Here is a 21,180-nt window from a genome sequence, read left to right as displayed (position 1 = left end):
TGTAGCCTGTCCCCGATGTTATTCAATCTGTATATTGAGCAAGCAGTAAAGGAAACAAAAGAAAAATTCAGAGTAGGTATTAAAGTCCACGGAGAAGAAATAAAAACTTTGAGGTTCGCCGATGGCATTGTAATTCTGTCAGAAACGGCAAAGGACTAGGAAGAGCAGTTGAATGGAATGGACAGTGTCTTGAAAAGAGGGTATAAGATGAACATCAACAAAAGCAAAACAAGGATAATGGAATGTAGTTGAATTAAGTCGGGTGATGCTGAGGGAATTAGACTAGGAAATGAGACACTTAAAGTAGTAAAGGAGTTTTGCTATTTGGGGAGCAAAATAACTGATGATGGTCGAAGTCGAGAGGATATAAAATGTAGACTGGCAATGGCAAGGAAAGTGTTTCTGAAGAAGAGAAATTTGTTAACATCAAGTATTGATTTAAGTGTTATGAAGTCGTTTCTGAAAGTATTTGTATGGAGTGTAGCTATGTATGGAAGTGAAACATGGACAATAAATAGTTTAGACAAGAAGAGAATAGAAGCTTTTGAAATGTGGTGCTACAGAAGAATGCTGAAGATTAGATGGGTAGATCACATAACTAACGAGGAGGTATTAAATAGAATTGGGGAGAAGAGGAGTTTGTGGCACAACTTCACTAGAAGAAGGGATCGGTTGGTAGGACATGTTCTGAGACATCAAGGGATCACCAATTTAGAACTGGAGGGCAGCATGGAGGGTAAAAATCGTAGAGGAGACCAAGAGATGGGTACATTAAGCAGATTCAGAAGGATGTAGGCTGCTGTAGGTACTGGGAGATGATGAAGCTTGCACAGGATAGAGTAGCATGGAGAGCTGCATCAAACCAGTCTCAGGACTGAAGACCACAACAACTACAACATGTCTAACCAAAATCTGGCATAGTCCATTGCTTGTGTTGTGTGATTTTTGTTTTCTTTTGTATTTCTTCCGGCTAACATATGCTTATAAGTTTTTCTTTTGTTCGTAATTTCAGTAGTGTTTTAGATGACACTTGATTGTATTAAGGACAGTTCAGAACAATCAGTAGCCACTCATAGTGAAAGTAAAGAAATCTGAAAAAAAGAGAAGCTGCTGTATGAATTTCAACAGCTTGGATGGCAAATGTAATCTAAGCGAAGAAGGGAAAGCAGAAATGTGGAAGGAATATATAGAGCGAGTGTGCAAGGCAAATAATCGTGAAGACAATATTGTAGAAAGAGAACTGGAAGCAGATGAGGACAATATGGGAGATATGATAGAATGATTTGACAGTGCACTTTTTAAGTTGAAAGAATGCACCTGTAGTAGACAGCATTCACTAACAGTCAGTTAGATCCTTAGGGGGATATACTATGAAAATAACGTTATGCCTGCTGTGCAAGATATACAAGACTGGTAAAATACTTTCAGACTTTCAAAAGAATGTAATTACTCTTAAGTCCAAAGAAAACTGGAGGTTACAGGTCTTGCTGTTACTGAACTGTCAGTAAAAAAGTAATGGTTGCAAAATACTGCCAATAGCTGTTTTCAGAAGAATGGAGAGATTGTTAGGATCTGCCTATGAGGAAATCAGTTTGGATTGTGGAGAAAAGTAGGAACATACAAGGAAATACTGACCGTACAACTTCCACTATGTGATAAAAAGTATCCAGACACCCCCAAAAACATATATTTTTCATATAGGTGCATTGTGCTGCCATCTACTGCTAGGTACTCCATATCAGCGATGTCAGTAGTCATTAGACATAGTGAGAGAACAGATTGGGGTGCTCCATGAAACTCACGGATTTCGAATGTGGTCAAGTGATTGGGTGTCACTTGTGTCATACGTCTGTACATGAGATGCTACTAAACATCCCTAGGTCCACTGTTTCTGATGTGATAGTGAAGTGGAAACGTGAAGGGACACGTACAGCACAAAAGCGCACAGGCCGACCTCGTCTATTGACTGACAGAGACCACCGACAGTTGAAGAGGGTCGTAATGTATAATAGGCAGACATCTATACAGACAACCACATAGAAATTCCAAACTGCATCAGGATCCACTGCAAGTACTATGACAGTTAAGCGGGAGGTGACAAAACCTGGATTTCATAGTCGAGCAGCTGCTCATATGAAACATGTCACATCGGTAAATGCCAAACATCGCCTCTCTTGGTGTAAGGAGCGTAAACATTGGACGATTGGACAGTGGAAAAACATTGTGTGGAGTGACGAATAGTTGTACACTATGTGGCAATCAGATGGCAGGGTGTGGGTATGGTGAATGCCCAGTGAATGTCATCTGCCAGCGTGTGTAGTGCCAACAGTAAAATTTGCAGGCTGTGGTGTTATGGTCTGATCGTGTTTTTTGTGGAAGGGGCTTGCACCCGATGTTGTTTTGCTTGGCACTATCACAGCACAGGGCTACATCATTGTTTTAAGCACCTTCTTGCTTCCCACTGGTGAAGAGCAATTCGGAGATGACGGTTGCATCTTTCAGCATGATCGACCACCTGTTCATAAAGCACGGCCTGTGGTGGAGTGGTTGCACGACGATAACATCCCTATAATGGACTGGCCTGCACAGAGTCCTGACCTGAATCCTACAGAACACCTTTGGCAACTTTGGGATGTTTTGGAATGCCGACATCGTGCCAGGCATGATATTGATACCTCTGCTCAGTGCAGCACTCCATGAAGAATGGGCTGCCATTCCCCAAGAAACCTTCCAGCACATGACTGAACGTTGTGGAAGCTGTCATCAAGACTAAGGGTGGGCCAATAGCATATTGAATTCTAGCATTACCAGTGGATGGCGCCAAGAACTTGTAAGTCATTTTCAGCCAGGTGTACGGATACTTTTGATCACATAGTGTATCTTAGAAGATAGGGTAAAGAAATGTAACTACACATTTATAGGATTTGTATATTTAGAGAAAGCTTTTGGTTATATTGACTGGAGCATACTGTGAGAAATTTGTGAAGGTAGCAGAAATAAAAGGAAGTGAGTGAAAGTTTATCTACAACTTGTACAGAAACCAGATGCCAGTTATAAGAGTCGAGAGGCATGAAAGGGAAGCAGCGGCTGAAAATGGAGTGAGACAGGGTTGTAACCTGTCCCTGTTGTTATTTAGTCTGTACATTGAGCAAGCTGTGAAGGAAACCAAGAGAGTTATAGAGCTCAGGGAGAAGAATAAATTTTTTGAGGTCTGCTTCTGTCAGAGAGAGATGATGATGATCAGTTGGCTGGAATAGATAATGTCTTGAAAAGAAGTCGATGAAAGTAAAACAAGGACAATAGAATGTAGTTGAATCAGTGGGAGGGTGTGCTCACAGTATTACCATTAGAAAACGTAACATTAAAAGTAGTAGACATGTTTTGCTATTTGGGTAGCAAAGTAACTAAGGATATAGAATGGAGATTGTCAGTAATGAGGAAAGCATTTGTGAAAGAGAGAAATTTATCATCAAGTATAAATGTTAGTGTTAGGAAGCACCTCCTGAAGTATTTGTCTGGAATGTTGCGTTATACAGAAGTGAAAGATGGATGATAAACAGATTAGAGACGAAGAGCATAGAATCTTTTGATGTGATGATAGAGGAGGATGGCCCTCCTGAAATCTGACTTCACATGTGGTACAAAATTCATGTGCATTTCTAGCAGTAATTAGCTGTGATTAACTAAATTGCAACCGAGCAAGGTGGCGCAGTGGTTAGACACTGGACTCGCATTCAGAAGGACGACGGTTCAATCCCGCGTCCGGCCAGCCTGATTTAGGTTTTCCGTGATTTCCCTAAATCACTCCAGGCAAATGCCGGGATGGTTCCTCTGAAAGGGCACGGGCGACTTACTTCCCCATCCTTCCCTAATCCGATGAGACCGATGACCACACTGTCTGGTCTCCTTCCCCAAACCAACCAACCAACTAACTAAATTGCAGATTTAGCGTCTTGAGCAGTATAGGGAATGCTGTGGGTTTTTTGAAATTTATTTCTGTTTGGCTTGTTTTTATTGGTTGTTTAGGTCGCTATTCAGTTTGATTTTTCTCGGTCGTTCTAAATTTTTCTGTTTCAAAGTTTTTATTTTCAGTGAAAACCTAACATTATCTACTTATGGAGATAAAACATTTCATACAAAAATCTAGTTGAATATCCTGAAAATAATGATAATGAAGATGTATTTCAGAATGTTGACTCAAAATTGCATCATTCACATTCGTATTAACACTACAAAAATGTACTAAACATTCGGTCTCATAGAATTCTACTTATGAACTTTGAGTACATTCGTAGCAGTTGCTTTAGGTAAAATAGGTTCCATGCAGTTGCTGTCAAATTCTAATCTTTTTGGAGCACTCTGTTGCCTGTGCTACTCTGGCAGATAATTAGTAGGTAGTAGTGAATTAGCAGGGGTAGTGTTTTCCTGCAGCAAGATGTTGACATTGCAAGGCAGTTCTGTGGTGGCTGCTCATCTATAGCATTTGACCCAGGTACGTCGAGCTGCCAGCTGGTGAACAGACATGATCTGCTAGACTGGGATCACTGGCAGCTAGGCTGTCAGTAACTTGTAGCCATCCTCCCTGTTAATACTTTTAATTATTTCAGTAGTCTGTCTTATTTTTTGCTGCTACTTCCGAGGCTGCTGAGCGAGCACGTGAGGTACTTTAAAATTAATAGATCAACTAGATTCCAGGTGGTGGTCAGCTGCAGCCGATTTGTCGCATTGCTTCAGTCTTGCATAGCATTTATGCTGGGACATGTGAGCACTAGTTGATCTACCGGTTTAATCGACGTACGTTTCAGCACTTTCACGTTGAAGTTTGTAGAAGCCTGTAGTGGGGAGAGAACCTGTGAAATCTTTTGTAGGTTTCAAAATGTCTCAGTCATTGCAGTTACTGTGGAATACGGGTTTTAATTCCTGTGCAACTTGGCACCTCACCCGGGTTTGACGGTATAAGTGAGTGGTACAAGAGAACTGTCCTGCAGCATTGACAACTCACTGCAGGAAAAACTACCCTGCTAATTTGCTGTTGCCTAATGATCACCTACGTGAGCAGCACAGGCAATGGTCAACTGCATAGCCATCCACAGCAATCGTTACTTTGATTTACCAGTGGCATTCTAGAGTGTCACATTAGTAGCCACCTGACAATGAAATAAGACAGGGAAAACCATCATGAGAGAGAACAACAGCAAATTGCTATTGTAATTGCATGTTAGGGTTTTATAATGATACAATGTAATACCTAAGTTGATTGTATTCAAATTGGCACCAGTTCATTGCAAGGCTAATAATGAGAAAGATGTTTCTCATTTCTGGGCATGACAAGAGGTAGTCAAAACCCTGGTTGAATACCTGATTGACGTGTTCCAGCCCTGGGCGATACTAATGAGTCACAATAGGGGCAGTTCTTTGTGGCTTATCAGTGGTTATGTTAGCAGAAACAGATTCCCAGATACCCAGTCACGTGAGCAGACAAAAAGGAGCACACCCCTCCCTCTTGGCTCAGTACCACCCTGGACTGGACCAAATCACATCCTCCATCAGGGTTTTGACTACCTGTCGTGGTGCCTTGAAATGTGATATATCCCCTCCCTCCTCCAATCTGCCTTGCAAAGAATTGGTACACATATTGACAAATTGAGCGGATGTTGCACACACAACCAGCAACATGTGAGGAAGAGGTTGATACTGGTAAATAAAAATAAAAGCCATTATTCATTCTTCTTTGTTACACTGGCTCCATCTCTGGAAAGATCTGTAGGCTCGTACACCTTTAGTTCCTATACATGCCTGCATGCTGTCTAGTTATTTTCTTGATATTTAGGAAACAGTTATAAATATTTGACATTTCTCTCACTTCTCCTCATAGACCAGGGATTGTCAACCTTTTTTACATACCACCCACTTTTGTATATCTGCTAGTAGCAACTCTTTTAACCACCTACTTGTTTCACAGTGATGGTAATTTATAAACTAGGAATAAACTTTACTTTTTAAAATGTATAAAGCAGAATTACAGTGAGTGAAAGTGTATAGTAATAATTACTTACCATATACTTTGTCAAAAATTTATGAAAACCGAATAAAAATGTTTTTAAAATCCCTACCACCTACCACCCACTGTGGACGCTGGTGTGCCCACTGGAGGGCAGGTGCGACTATATTGACTACCACTGTCATAGAGCATTCTTGTGCGTGAATGGTGTCGGTAGTTGATCTTCATGTTCCTCTGTGTAGATTCAGCTGTTTTTGTTATTTTTTTCACTGGACAGTGGACTCAGAGATTTGTAGTCTTTGTGATAACAGAATTCACTTTCTTACTTGGTGCATTTATAACCGTAACCCTTTTAAAACGGTAGAAACAAAACTCCTTGCTTCCTGTTATTAGGTATTGCATTTTGTTTCCAAACTATGCTTACGATTCAGTACAGGCATTAGAATTCAATCTCTTCACATGCATTTCCACTCTGAATTCATCTTATCCATCGGAAGTGTTGTACTTAATTTTAGATTCCACTTTCACTTCTTCCAAACAGTACAAGCTATCTGCATTTACACAGCCACAATAGCATAACTAATCAGCCACAGGTGTGTTATCTCCATTAGAATTAAGTAAAGTATCAGAATACTGCTGGAATTGCTGTAATATTTAGTGATTGATTGTCACGTGTCGTTACTGAGAACTTCTGCCAATTGGATAGATTCAGCCTCTTTTCTTTTGCTCTTTGTGATGCTGTAAAACATATTCTCATTTCCATCTTGTGTTATTCGGTTAGCCAGATCTTTGTTACTTTCTGTTTCTGAGCTGCAACCAACTGTTTAACTTGTACATTTTTGGCCTATAAACTGACAGTTTCTCTCTAGTCCACGCGGATACATTGTTTTTGCAGTGTTGTGCACATACATCATCTGCTATACCTAACACATTACTCTTCAGAAGGTCCAGTTCTTTTTCTACTGACTGTAGTTTATTCCAAGGCAACTTACTGTGTGCACCTTCCCTCAATTTATATTTCATCATTGATTCAAAAGTCACCAAATTATTGCACTTGGGATTCTTGCATTCTGGAATCGTAATCACTGATCCCGACACTGACCATCCATAAACGCCCAATCCCCCCCCTCCTCCAAAAGTTAATGAATGACGTCACGTCATCTATGCTGTTGTTGTTGTTGTTGTTGTTGTTGTTGTTATCTTCAGTCCTGAGACTGGTTTGATGCAGCTCTCCATGCTACTCTATCCTGTGCAAGCTTCATCATCTCCCAGTACCTACTGCAGCCTACATCCTTCTGAATCTGCTTAGTGTATTCATCTCTTGGTCTCCCTCTACGATTTTTACCCTCCATGCTGCCCTCCAGTTCTAAATTGGTGATCCCTTGATGTCTCAGAACATGTCCTACCAACCGATCCCTTCTTCTAGTGAAGTTGTGCCACAAACTCCTCTTCTCCCCAATTCTATTTAATACCTCCTCATTAGTTATGTGATCTACCCATCTAATCTTCAGCATTCTGTAGCACCACATTTCAAAAGCTTCTACTCTCTTCTTGTCCAAACTATTTATCGTCCATGTTTCACTTCCATACATGGCTACACTCCATACAAATACTTTCAGAAACGACTTCCTGACACTTAAATCAATACTTGATGTTAACAAATTTCTCTTCTTCAGAAACGCTTTCCTTGCCATTGCCAGTCTACATTTTATATCCTCTCTACTTCGACAATCATCAGTTATTTTGCTCCCCAAATAGCAAAACTCCTTTACTACTTTAAGTGTCTCATATCCTAATCTAATTCCCTCAGCATCACCCGACTTAATTCGACTACATTCCATTATCCTTGTTTTGCTTTTGTTGATGTTCATCTTATACCCTCTTTTCAAGACTGTCCATTCCATTCAACTGCTCTTCCTAGTCCTTTGCCGTTTCTGACAGAATTACAATGTCATCGGCGAACCTCAAAGTTTTTATTTCTTCTCCGTGGACTTTAATACCTACTCTGAATTTTTCTTTTGTTTCCTTTACTGCTTGCTCAATATACAGATTGAATAACATCGGGGACAGGCTACAACCCTGTCTCACTCCCTTCCCAACCGCTGCTTTCCTTTCATGCCCCTCGACTCTTATAACTGCCATCTGCTTTCTGTACAAATTGTAGATAGCCTTTCGCTCCCTGTATTTTACCCCTGCCACCTTCAGAATTATCAAAGATTTCCCTAAGTCTACAAATGTTAGAAACGTAGGTTTGCCTTCCCTTAATCTTTCTTCTAAGATAAGTAGTAGGGTCAGTATTGACTCATGTGTTCCAACATTTCTATGGAATCCAAACTGATCTTCCCAGAGGTCGGCTTCTACCAGTTTTTCCATTCGTCTGTAAAGAATTCGCGTTAGTATTTTACAGCTGTGACTTATTAAACTGATAGTTCAGTAATTTTCACATCTGTCAACACCTGCTTTCTTTGGGATTGGAATTGTTATATTCTTTCTGAAGTCTGAGGGAATTTCGCCTGTCTCATACATCTTGCTCACCAGACGGTAGAGTTTTCTCAGGACTGGCTCTCCCAAGGCTGTCAGTAGTTCTAATGGAATGTTGTCTACTCCCGGGCCCTTGTTTCGACTTAGGTGTTTCAGTGCTCTGTCAAATTCTTCACCCAGTATCATATCTCCCATTTCATCTTCATCTACATTCTCTTCCATTTCCATGATATTGTCCTCGAGAACATCGCCCCTGATAGACCCTCTACCACCTTTCTGCTTTCCCTTCTTTGCTTAGAACTGGGTTTCCATCTGAGCTCTTGATATTCATGCAAGTGGTTCTCTTTTCTCCAAAGGTCTCTTTAATTTTCCTGTGTGCAGTATCTATCTCACCCCTCGTGAGATAAGCCTCTACATCCTTACATTTGTCCTCTAGTCATCCCTGCTTAGCCATTTTGCACTTCCTGTCGATCTCCTTTTTGAGATGTTTGTATTCCTTTTTGCCTGCTTCACTTACTGCATTTTTGTATTTTCTCTTTTCGTCAATTAAATCCAGTATCTCTTCTGTTACCCAAGGATTTCTACTAGCCCTCTTCTTTTTACCTACTTGATACTCTGCTGCCTTCACTATTTCATTCCTCAAAGCTACCCATTCTTCTTCTACTGTATTTCTTTCCCCCATTCCTGTCAATTGTTCCCTTATGCTCTCCCTGAAACTCTGTACAACCTCTGGTTTAGTCAGTTTATCCAGGTCCCTTCTCCTTATATTCCCACCTTTTTGCAGTTTCTTCAGTTTGAATCTACAGTTCATAACCAATAGGTTGTGGTCAGAGTCCACATCTGTCCCTGGAAATGTCTTACAATTTAAAACCTGGTTCCTAAATCTCAGTCTTACCATTATATAATCTATCTGAAACCTGTTAGTATCTCCAGGGTTCTTCCATGTATATAACCTTCTTTCATGATTCTTGAACTGTGATTAGGTTATGCTCTGTGCAAAATTCTATGAGGCAGCTTCCTCTTTCATTTCTTCCCACCAATCCATATTCACCTACTACGTTTCCTTCTCTTCCTTTTCCTACTGTCGAATTCCAGTCACCCATGACTATTAAATTTTCGTCTCTATATAGTTATTAAAATATTATTCCAAATAATCTCAAACATATATCATTACTATATTTTAACGGTAATCAGATAAAATATGATTTATTATCGGAAAGTAACACATAACAGATCACGAATCGCACGTAACTAAATGACAACTTTGCATAGCGTCGGGACTTAATCACGCAAAATTATATAAATAAATCCCCCAAATCTCAATTTCTCCATACCAACTGACAGATACAAATAAGATATTCAAGACATCATAGATCAATCCCGACCTGTAATGTTATACAGCCCTGTAATGATACAGTGTGTCTTTCATGTGGTCCTTATTTGGGTGTGTGGCAGCCACTTCCACTACTTTGGTTCTCAAATGGCCATTATCAGACTCAAGCTCACAGTGGAATGCTTTTTTGACGTTACTTGGCACCTTTTTAAGTTTTATATCTACATGCATATGTTTTTTCTTTTCCCATCACTCCTTTATATCATCATCATCATCATCATCATCATCATCATCATTTAAGACTGATTATGCCTTTCAGCGTTCAGTCTGGAGCATAGCCCCCCTTATACAGTTCCTCCATGATCCCCTATTCAGTGCTAACATTGGTGCCTCTTCTGATGTTAAACCTATTACTTCAAAATCATTCTTAACCGAATCCAGGTACCTTCTCCTCGGTCTGCCCCGACTCCTCCTACCCTCTACTGCTGAATCCATGAGTCTCTTGGGTACCCTTGCTTCTCCCATGCGTGTAACATGACCCCACCATCTAAGCCTGTTCGCTCTGACTGCTACATCTATAGAGTTCATTCCCAGTTTTTCTTTGATTTCCTCATTGTGGACACCCTCCTGCCATTGTTCCCATCTACTAGTACCTGCAATCATCCTAACTACTTTCATATCCGTAACCTCAACCTTGTTGATAAGGTAACCTGAATCCACCCAGCTTTCGCTCCCATACAACAAAGTTGGTCGAAAGATTGAACAGTGCACAGATAACTTAGTCTTGGTACTGACTTCCTTCTTGCAGAAGAGAGTAGATCGTAGCTGAGCGCTCACTGCATTAGCTTTGCTACACCTCGCTTCCAGTTTTTTCACTATGTTGCCATCCTGTGAGAATATGCATCCTAAGTACTTGAAATCGTCCACCTGTTCTAACTTTGTTCCTCCTATTTGGCACTCAATCCGTTTATATTTCTTTCCCACTGACATTACTTTCGTTTTGGAGATGCTAATCTTCATACCATAGTCCTTACATTTCTGATCTAGCTCTGAAATATTACTTTGCAAACTTTTAATCGAATCTGCCATCACAACTAAGTCATCCGCATATGCAAGACTGCTTATTTTGTGTTCACATATCTTAATCTCACCCAGCCAGTCTATTGTTTTCAACATATGATCCATAAATAATATGAACAACAGTGGAGACAGGTTCCAGCCTTGTCTTACCCCTGAAACTACTCTGAACCATGAACTCAATTTACCGTCAACTCTAATTGCTGCCTGACTATCCATGTAAAGACATTTAATTGCTTGCAAAAGTTTGCCTCCTATTCCATAATCTTGTAGAACAGACAATAACTTCCTCCTAGGAACCCGGTCATATGCCTTTTCTAGATCTGTAAAGCATAGATGCAATTCCCTGTTCCACTCATAACACTTCTCCATTATTTGTCGTAAGCTAAAGATCTGGTCTTGACAACCTCTAAGAGGCCTAAACCCACATTGATTTTCATCCAATTGGTCCTCAACTAATACTCGCACTTTCCTTTCAACAATACCTGCGAAGATTTTACCCACAACGCTGATTAAAGAGATACCTCTGTAGTTGTTACAATCTTTCCTGTTTCCATGTTTAAAGATTGGTGTGATTACTGCTTTTGTTCAGTCTGATGGAACCTGTCCCGACTCCCAGGCCATTTCAATTATCCTATGTAGCCATTTAAGACCTGACATTCCACTGTATTTGATGAGCTCCGACTTAATTTCATCCACCCCAGCCGCTTTATTGCACTGCAATCTATTGACCATTTTTTCCACTTCCTCTAATGTGATCCTATTTCCATCATCATTCCTATCCCATTCTACCTCGAAATCTGAAACATTACTGATCGCATTTTCACCTACATTGAGCAACTCTTCAAAATATTCCCTCCATCTGCCCAAAGCATCCACAGGATTCACCAGCAGTTTTCCTGACCTGTCCAAAATACTTGTCATTTCCTTCTTACCTCCCTTTCGAAGACTGCTAATTACACTCCATAATGGTTTTCCAGCAGCTTGACCCATAGTCTCCAACCTGTTTCCAAAGTCTTCCCACGATTTCTTCTTGGATGCTGCAATTATCTGTTTAGCTTTGTTTCTTTCTTCAACATAACTTTCTCTGTCTACCTGGGTTCTGGTATGTAACCATTTTTGATACGCCTTCTTTTTCCTTTTACAGGCTGCCTTGACTGTATCATTCCACCAAGCTGTTTGCTTCATCCTACTTTTACACACTACTGTTCCAAGACATTCTTTAGCCTCTTCTAGTACTGTGTCCCTGTACCTTGTCCATTCCTTTTCCAATGACTGTAATTGACTACATTCAACTAACTGGTACCTTTCTGAGATTGCTGTTATGTACTTGTGCCTGATTTCCTTATCCTGAAGTTTCTCCACTCTTATCCTCCTACATATGGACCTGACCTCCTGCACTTTCGGCCTCACAATCCCAATTTCACTGCAGATTAAATAATGATCAGTGTCATCAAAGAATCCCCTGAATACACGTGTGTCCCTCACGGCCTTCCTGAATTCCTGATCTGTTATTATATAGTCAATGACAGATCTGGTTCCCCTGCCTTCCCAAGTATACTGGTGAATGTTCTTATGTTTAAAAAAGGAGTTTGTGATTACTAAGCCCATACTGGTACAGAAATCCAAGAGTTGTTTCCCGTTCCTGTTGGCCTCCATATCCTCTCCAAATTTACCCATAACCTTTTCATACCCTTCTGTTCAATTTCCAATCCTGGCATTAAAATCACCCATGAGCAGAACACTGCCCTTGTCCTTTACTCTAACAACTACATCACTGAGTGCCTCATAAAAACTATCCATCTTATCTTGATCTGTCCCTTCACAATGCGAATATACTGACACAATCCTAATTTTCTTGCTAGACACTGTCAAATCTATCCACATCAGTCGTTCGTTTACATACCTTATTGCAACTACGCTGGGTTCCATTTCTTTCCTGATGTAAAGCCCTACACTCCATTGTGCTATTCCTGCTTTGACTCCTGACAGGTAGACCTTGTATTCTCCCACTTCCTCTTCTTTCTCACCCCTTACCCGAATGTCACTAAGAGCTAAAACGTCCAGCCCCATCTTACTTGCAGCCTCTGCCAGCTCTACCTTCTTCCCAGAGTAGCCCCCATTGATATTAATAGCTCCCCATCTCATTACCATTTGTTTGCCAAGTCGTATCTTAGGAGTCCCTGGTTTGTCAGTTAGAGGTGGGACTCCGTCACCTCCAAAGGTCCGAGGCATTTTGCTCTGATTATTGCCAGCATCATATTTAAAGTACCAGGGAAGCAGGTTGCTAGCCTTACTTGCCCCAAGTCTCATTGAGTTTTACCCCTAACGGCTGAGGGACTAACCGGCGGATTTGGTAATCTTTGCTGTATGAGCACAAAGGTGACCACGACTCAGAATATATCTGAGATGCCCAGCCTTATTCCAAAGTAACTGGTATCCCGACTGTCGGGACCACTTACTTGGCCACTCATACGTTGCCCGTGGTTCATGAACTAGGACATGACTACAGGAACCCACACCATGAACCACCACTCCTTTATATTCTCATCCAAATTACACACCAGTTTGAATAATTGCAGTTTAGTGACTTCAGTGTGCTCTCTCTACCTGTTCAGTGTGGTTTCCACTGCTTCATGAACATCCTATTTCATAGATCTTTGGCCCAGAGGTTGAGGTTGGGATGTATTTGTGTCTGGGAGAACTGGAGTTCAGGTAATATTTAGGTACCTTAACTGCATTTTCCATTATTTCCTTAAATCGATGCAAGCAAGTTGTGAGATGGCCCCGTCCAAAAGGAAACAACCAGTTTCCTTCTTCTTTGTTGCCCAGCATCAGACTGTGCTTCATCTCTAATATGAATCATGAAGGTGAAATAAAAGGTTCTCTATCCCCCCCCCCCCCCCCCCACCTCCATTGCCCCCTTTGCAATATTCAGATTTGAATACTATTAAGCATTGTGGCCTACGTTAGAGAAACAATTAAAGCACCGTTAATCTACCATATCTTAGTCTTGAAATAATACTTTGAGATGAACATATAAAGCCCTGCAAAGATCATTCGAGAATTAAATGGATTTATCCTGTTGTGGCCAAAGTGTAACATACATTTTCTTTGATTGATATTCACATATTTTGTCCAACCACTGTACACATAGGATTCTAAATCCAAAGAAGGGGGAGCTCTCCATCATAATGGAATTCAAACAATATTATGAGAAGGAAAGTTTGCTACTCACCATATAGCGGAGATGCTGAGTCGCAGACAGGCACAACAAAAAGACTCTCACAATTAAAGCTTTTGGCAAATCGGCCGTTGGCCTTCGTCAACAATACACACACACACACACACACACACACACGACTGCAGTCTCAGGCAACTGAAACAACACTGTGAACAGCAGCATCAGTGCATGATCATGCACTGGTGCTGCTGCTCGCAGTGTGGTTTCATTTGTCTGAGACTGCAGTCGTGTGTGTGTGTGTGTGTGTGTGTGTGTGGAGGGGGGGGGGGAGGTGTTGACGAAGGCTTTAATTGTGAGAGTCTTTTATGTTGTGCCTATATGCGACTCAGCATCTTCGCTATATGGTGAGTAGCAACTTTCCTTCTCATAATATCGATACAGTCCATCCTGGATTTTCCATGGAAATGAAAGATCGAATAATGAATATGTGGAAAGGATAGATTGCTACTCACCACTTAGAGGTGGTGAGAGTCCCACTCGGGCACAATTAAAAAATGCTAGAAATATAAGGGACACTCAAAAGGTTTTTGTTTGACGACATTCCTGCAACATATTTGTGATGTAGCACGACTCTGATGTGGGTGTAAGCACTGGCATGTAGGCAAAGGATTAGTGTGGCATTTGTGTCTTTCAGATGTGTGTGGTAACTTTTGGAAATGTGCACTATGGCAACATTATTACAGGGTATATACGGCCCGGGACATCCGGGAGATCGGGGAAAAACCCGGGAATTTTTTCATCTGGGACAAATCCGGGAAAAACCCGGGAATTTTTTAGAATTCCGGGATTTTTCATTGTTTTAGATTTCAGTTAAAGTTTTGTAGGTTTGACGTGTAAGATCTGATATGCTGACAAAGAACTTTAGTCCACTACTGCTGAATAATACGGCAGCAGTGAAACATAAATCAGAGAATAACACCAAAATAAAAGTTTAGTTGTATAGAAATGGGTAATTCACACAATGCACAGACCAGTTTGCCGACACCGAAAAATGTCAAAGGCTTTAGGTCGAAGATTATGCAGTACGTCCGTAACAACTAATGTGCATTCGATGTGCGTCACGTCACAATTCTTTGCATTTCTAACAGATCACCAGAAAATATTATGAATAGTGGCTTGAGATGCGTTACTTACAAAGTAAATTTCCACGCAAGATGATTTATGTTACGTGTGAGAATGTGCAGTGAATTTCTTAAATCACAGGGCGTTATAACTCTCATTCAAAATGTAACACTTTGAGGATCAGCCATTTGAAAAATGTTGGGTCCAGAAGATGTCATTTATGCCAGTATTTAAAATTTTTCTGGCACATTTGTATTTGATATGAATTAACGTGTAACACACACTAAAAAAAGACCGAGCTTCAAGTTAGTTTTCATACTTAATGTTGTTCTTTCATAGATAAAAATTATGCAATCGATGGCAAAAAGTGTAATTGACCTTCAAAAAAATGTGCATAATGTGTTACTGCGCAATGTCACAAGCCTCTTCATGCCAGAACACCTCGACTTTTCTACGCAACTGATAATCATTTTGGCACGATTTTAATTGCCAAATTAGAGCCTGGTAGTAGGAGTACGGACTTTCTATCATTGTAGGACTAATAACAGTGGATGCTAATAGACGATGCAATTCTCGTTCTTACATACACATCTACTTACGAGTTAACCGGTGTAGAAACGCACTTTGCTGATTTGAGCGAGCTCGGCCTACCTTCATAACGTACGTGCCGTGGCCTGTCTTTCTCGTAGGCCTCGTGCTCTGAATAACTGCTGTCATTCGCTAGCGAGATCACGTGACATGAGCTATGACTGGCTGACAAAAGTGCAACACAAAAGTGCAACGCAATCTCTATTTTAGAGTTTCGGAAGCTACCGTGCTGTAATTTGTGGAATTTGTGTATATACTTTCACAATACGAAAATAAACTTTGTGCATATTGTCTCGCATCAAACAACTTTCCAAACGCATTGTTTTTCCTGGATTTCGTTTCCTAAAGTGCTGGTACGTCCTCCGCCGGTATAAGACCTTTACGATTCAAAGGACTGATAGGTTTTACAGCTCCGAGGGAAAGCATACTGTTACTTAACACGGGTGTATTTTCACCCGCTTTATACGTAATTTCATCCGGGTGAAATTGTTTTTTGACCGGGAAATCCGGGAAAAATCCGGGAATTTTTTTTTCTTGTCCACGTAGACACCCTGTATTACTAAATGTGTCCAACATGCTGTTTGTATGAGGCAGCATCTCTGTCAAAAATCATCATTAAGAAACGGTTCCAAGGGGTGCTGTAGGTTCATGATAACACACATCCCCATATCACAGGTGCCGTAATGCAGAATTTACGTCAATTATAGTAGGAGACTCTGGAGCACTTGCTGTGTAGGCCTGATATCTCCCCATGCGGTTATCACACTTTGGACCCTTAAAAAAGGCCTCAATGGGCCGAATCGACGATTTCTGTTGGACGGGGATGTGCAGCAGGCAGTTACAGTCTTCTTCACGCAGCGGGATACAGTGTTTTACCAAACAACTATCTTCAACCTGGTGTGTCAGTGGGATGATAGCCTCAATGGTCTTGACAATTTTGCCTGATTGGCAAACACATTTTTGACTGTACAGACGTTGTGGCCATCCCTCATATTTCAATTTTTTGGACAAAGTCCTTTTTCAGTAGTAGAAGACTCACAATGACCTCTGTTTGTTCAAATTCTGCTGTCAATAGCTGCCACCAACAAAGTCCAGCAAAACGAGGCCCAAACCTCCTTGCACTACTGGCTCCACATCCATAAGTCTCCTGCTCTTCAGTCCTAAATTCCTGCATCCCATGTTCTAGATTGAAACCCTTTCCCTACGGGAAGTAGAGCAGCATGCACAACTGCACCTCAAAAAAACTGTCCAGTCTGTTCACTTCATACTTCTGCCTTGTACTACCACTATCCACCCCCGTTACAGGAAACTCCACCAAACCACCCCACACCCTTCATAGCCAACAAACCCTGCCTCTCAGACCCACGATGTTTATCACACCATCAGAAACTCTCCCCTGTCACCCTACAAAACCCAGAACCTAAACAGACCCCAACACAGTCATGAATCTGTTCTCCAAAAGCCTCAGTCCCACAGAAGTATCACTCCTTTCCAAGGACATTCTATTTGTCCCACACCAAAATTCAGTCATGCTGTGCTTAAACACCATCTCTTCTTTTCTTATTACCTGCAGTTGAGACACTTTTTGCCACTAACCCTATCAATCTGACTCATTCCAACACCAATATCAAACCCTACCTGACTCTGTGTACTCCTGTACCCAACCGCCCGTAAGTCACCCCGTGTCCACTTTCCAGAATATCCTAACATCTAACCATGCCCTACCATCATTACCCACATTCTTAAACATGAAAAAAGACAGACAGGCGTTAACACCTGGAGGCAGTGAATATCTGTGTATGATTTGTTGTGTGAATGACCTTCAGTTTTCTGAAGAATGACATTGTTTCAAAGCTGAAATATGTCTAGCATTCTTTTTCATTTTACCTGTATGCAATTCAGTGTCTCCTCTATGTGGTGAGTAGCAATATAGCCTTTCTGTATCATTGTCAAGATGAGAATACATATTTGCTTCTTGCTTGTGGAAGAGTTTTTTTCACTTATTCTGTAAAAACCAGTAAATGTGTGAAATTTGATAAAACCATTTAATTAAAATCACAAAGATACAACACAGTCAAATTAATTGCATAACCAAGCCTGGAAGTTGTATTAATAGCATTATGTGGCAACAGTATTGTAGGGGAAGGTGAACTGAATCTTCTGTGTATGGGAGGACAGCAGAACCAAAGAAAACATAGAGAATATGACCACAAGCAGACTGACTGTTTTATGAATTGCTTTGTGATATGATCTTTCCACTTTGCAGGAGACCTCTGCAACTTCAGGACATGACTCTAAACAATATTCAAATTCTGACATGGGACCAGAAGCTTTGGAAAGGAGAAGTACATACATCAGTGACCTGGCGATACCATACAAAGTCAACAGCACTAGCAGAGACATGGTCAATGGTGACATCAATAGGAAGTCAGTGCAGAAGGTACACAACTAAAATTTAAAAAAATTAACTTCACTCCATAGTAACGATGTTTAGGGGTCAGAGTACATTTCATATGTGACCTTCCAACCATAGTGTGGTATTTTATCCTATCTCTCTTATCTGAGAGAGGAACTGTTAGTTTGAAAGCTAGGAAGCTACTGCTTTTGTGTCCGCTCATCATCTTACCAACCTACCCTGTGGAATCATTGTGGTCTCTAGAATGAATTTTCGCTCTGCATTGGAGTGTGTACAGATTTGATACTTCCAAGCAGACCAAAACTGTATGCTGTACCAAAATTGTAACCTTGAACCTCTGGCAGGAAGTAACAGTTTTTAAGAAATTGTCAATAGTTATTTATATTAGAATGGAGGGACTGGTAGAATCCACCTTCAGGGGAATCTGTTTGATTCTGGAGAAAAGTTGGAACATATGAGGAAATACTGACAATATGCCCTATCTTAGGAGATAGGTTAAAGAAAGCTTACTACGCATATAAAACAGTTTTATATTTAGAGAAAGCTTTTGACAATATTAACTGGAACATTCTCTTTGAAATTGTGAAGGTAGCAGAGATAAAAATGCATTGAGGAAAAGTTTCTCTACAAGTTGTTTAGAAAGCAGATTGGAGTCAAAGAGCATGAACAGGATATAGTAGCTGAGAAGGGAGTGATACAGGGCTGTAGCCTCTCCCCAATCTTGTTCTATCTCTGCGTTCAGCAAGGTGTGCAGGAAATCAAGGAAACACTTCGAATGGAAAATAAAAGTTTGTGGAGAAAAACGAAATTTTTTGAGGTTTGCCATGACATTTTAATAATGTGAAATACAGTGAAAGAATTCAGTTGAATGGAGTGGGTAATGTTTTGAAAAGAAGTTGTAAGATGAATATCAACAAAACTGAGGTAGAGAGTTGGATCAGGGTGACTGTATTTCACATCATCATTTCATTATCAAATCTTCTACTAAGTACAGTTTTTCTCTAGACAACATCCAGTCCGCACTTTTCGTCAATTTTTCTTGAATGAGTGGTCCAAAAAGATATCAAAATTTCTTAATTTGGAATTCTTTCATTGCAGACACAGGAAAATATTTTAAGTACAGTATTTACTAAATAAAATAAGGAAAAAGAAAAAAGAAAGTGATATTCTTTCCATTTGATCTTGTCGTGGCGTATCATCGTCCACTGAATTTGGGTTGCCATCTTGCTATTCAATATTGATGGGAGGATGACTGATTTTTTTTTTCACCCCAAAGCTTGGATAATTGATACACTGTTCAAAATACTCTTGTAACTTCCCTATCCCTTTCCTCAAAACCATGGACATTGCAGTATGTGTATGAGTCTTTTCTACACTTGTTCATACCAATACTTGTCCTTCATTTGGTCCATATTTGGGTCTGTTGCAGTCATCTCTACCAATTTGGTTCTCAGCTGGTTGCTGTCGTACTTGAGTTCCCAGTGGATATACTTTCTAATGTTTTTTAGCAGCCTTTTTAAGTTTTATAATATCTTCTTGTATACAGTTTCTCCTTTCCATCACCTTTTGTGTACTCATTCGGATTACGTTCCAGTTCGTATAATTTATTTTTTGTGAGTGTACTCTGCTACTCTACCTCCTCAGTGCAGTTTAATACTGTTTCAGACACACCTGATTTCATATGCATACTGCTGCCTGGTACCAGCGTACTTGTGTTTTTGTAGGAATGGGGCTCTCATTAATGTCCAGTCATCTTAATTGCATTTTCCATTATTCCCTTAAATCACTGTAAGCAAACAGGACACAGCCAGTGTCCTTCCCCTTGCTTGCCCAGTGTCAATTGTGTTTCGTCTTTAATGGTATCGTTGCCAGAGTGATGATGCCTAAAACCAACATTTCTCACACCCCAATTCTGCCCCTCTTATGTCCCACACACACCTGTATTTGTGGGACAGATTTGATGGTGGAGGTTCTACAACATTTTGGACAGTTCCATTGCACTATTCATTGTAGCCTGTGGTTACACTGAAAGGAAAGCTGATACATAAGGCTTATGAAATTCTATTAGGTGACCAAGTCTACTCAGCAGCACAGAAGCGTTGTGAGCAAATAATTGATTTTTCCGAGGTAATAGTATCCCATCGATAGTCAGTCATATTATTTTGTCCAGCCACCTTGTTTATTGTTTGTTCCCTAGGATTCTAAATCCTAAGGTACAGATGCTATGCATCACAGTGTTTATTTTTGCTGTGTGTATACTTTGAGGTGAAAACGCACATTTCATTTTTGTTTATGACAAAATATTGGCTCATTTAGCAGATAACAGCCAATGATTGTGTGGGATTTCACAGAAGCATGCTATTACAATTGCAAGAGAATAACATAGTAACCCCCACTCCCCAATTCTGTCTTGAGGAAGGAGCTATTAGTCCGGAAAGCTAAGAAGTTTACCACTTTTATTACTTTTGTATGTGTCAGTAATGAGTACTAGACATTTCATCCCCTCAAGATAAGTACTGGTAGGGAATTCTATCTACTAAATCATGAACCTTCTGCATACTAATCTAAAAAAGTATCACAGTATACCAAGGAGGGTACCACAAAGCAAAATGTGTTGTTGGACACAGTACACATACAGAAACAAAAGTTATCACATACAAAAACGTAGTAATGGAGAAAGAATAATTGTTTACAGAACAATGTAATGAAAGAAACTCTTGCTTCAAGTGTGTTAGTAACAAATTATGTAACTTACTAAAATATTTTTTTTCCTTTTTCCCCAAATGTAGTGCTTATTTGTAATTATGCTCATTTCAATCCAAATCACTGCAATTTTTCATACTTTTCCATTTTCTTAACTTCATGATCATTGCACACAAAAAAATAACACTTGCCACATTTTGTTTTACGCTCCTTGTCTTTTTTTCTAGGACACAGCTTGAAGTGTCCAACACTGGCAGTCCCTTGCAGTGGTTCCA

At 40.3% G+C, this 21,180-nt stretch overlaps 1 protein-coding gene across 1 annotated transcript in view; it reads left to right on the top strand.

Annotated features, from left to right (window-relative positions):
• LOC126106175 (serine/threonine-protein kinase PRP4 homolog) overlaps window positions 1-21,180 on the top strand; it is a 168,689-nt gene that overhangs the window by 107,726 nt on the left and 39,783 nt on the right. Inside the window, exon 15 of the mRNA XM_049912413.1 lies at window positions 18,053-18,226. Within this exon, the coding sequence (XP_049768370.1) occupies window positions 18,053-18,226 (174 nt within the window). The remainder of the gene's footprint in view (window positions 1-18,052; window positions 18,227-21,180) is intronic.

This window comes from Schistocerca cancellata, chromosome 10 (genome assembly GCF_023864275.1).
Source record: "Schistocerca cancellata isolate TAMUIC-IGC-003103 chromosome 10, iqSchCanc2.1, whole genome shotgun sequence".
In the NCBI taxonomy this organism is placed as follows: domain Eukaryota; kingdom Metazoa; phylum Arthropoda; class Insecta; order Orthoptera; family Acrididae; genus Schistocerca; species Schistocerca cancellata.
Note: the sequence above shows the minus strand (reverse complement) of the source record. Positions and strands in the feature narration are given on the sequence as shown.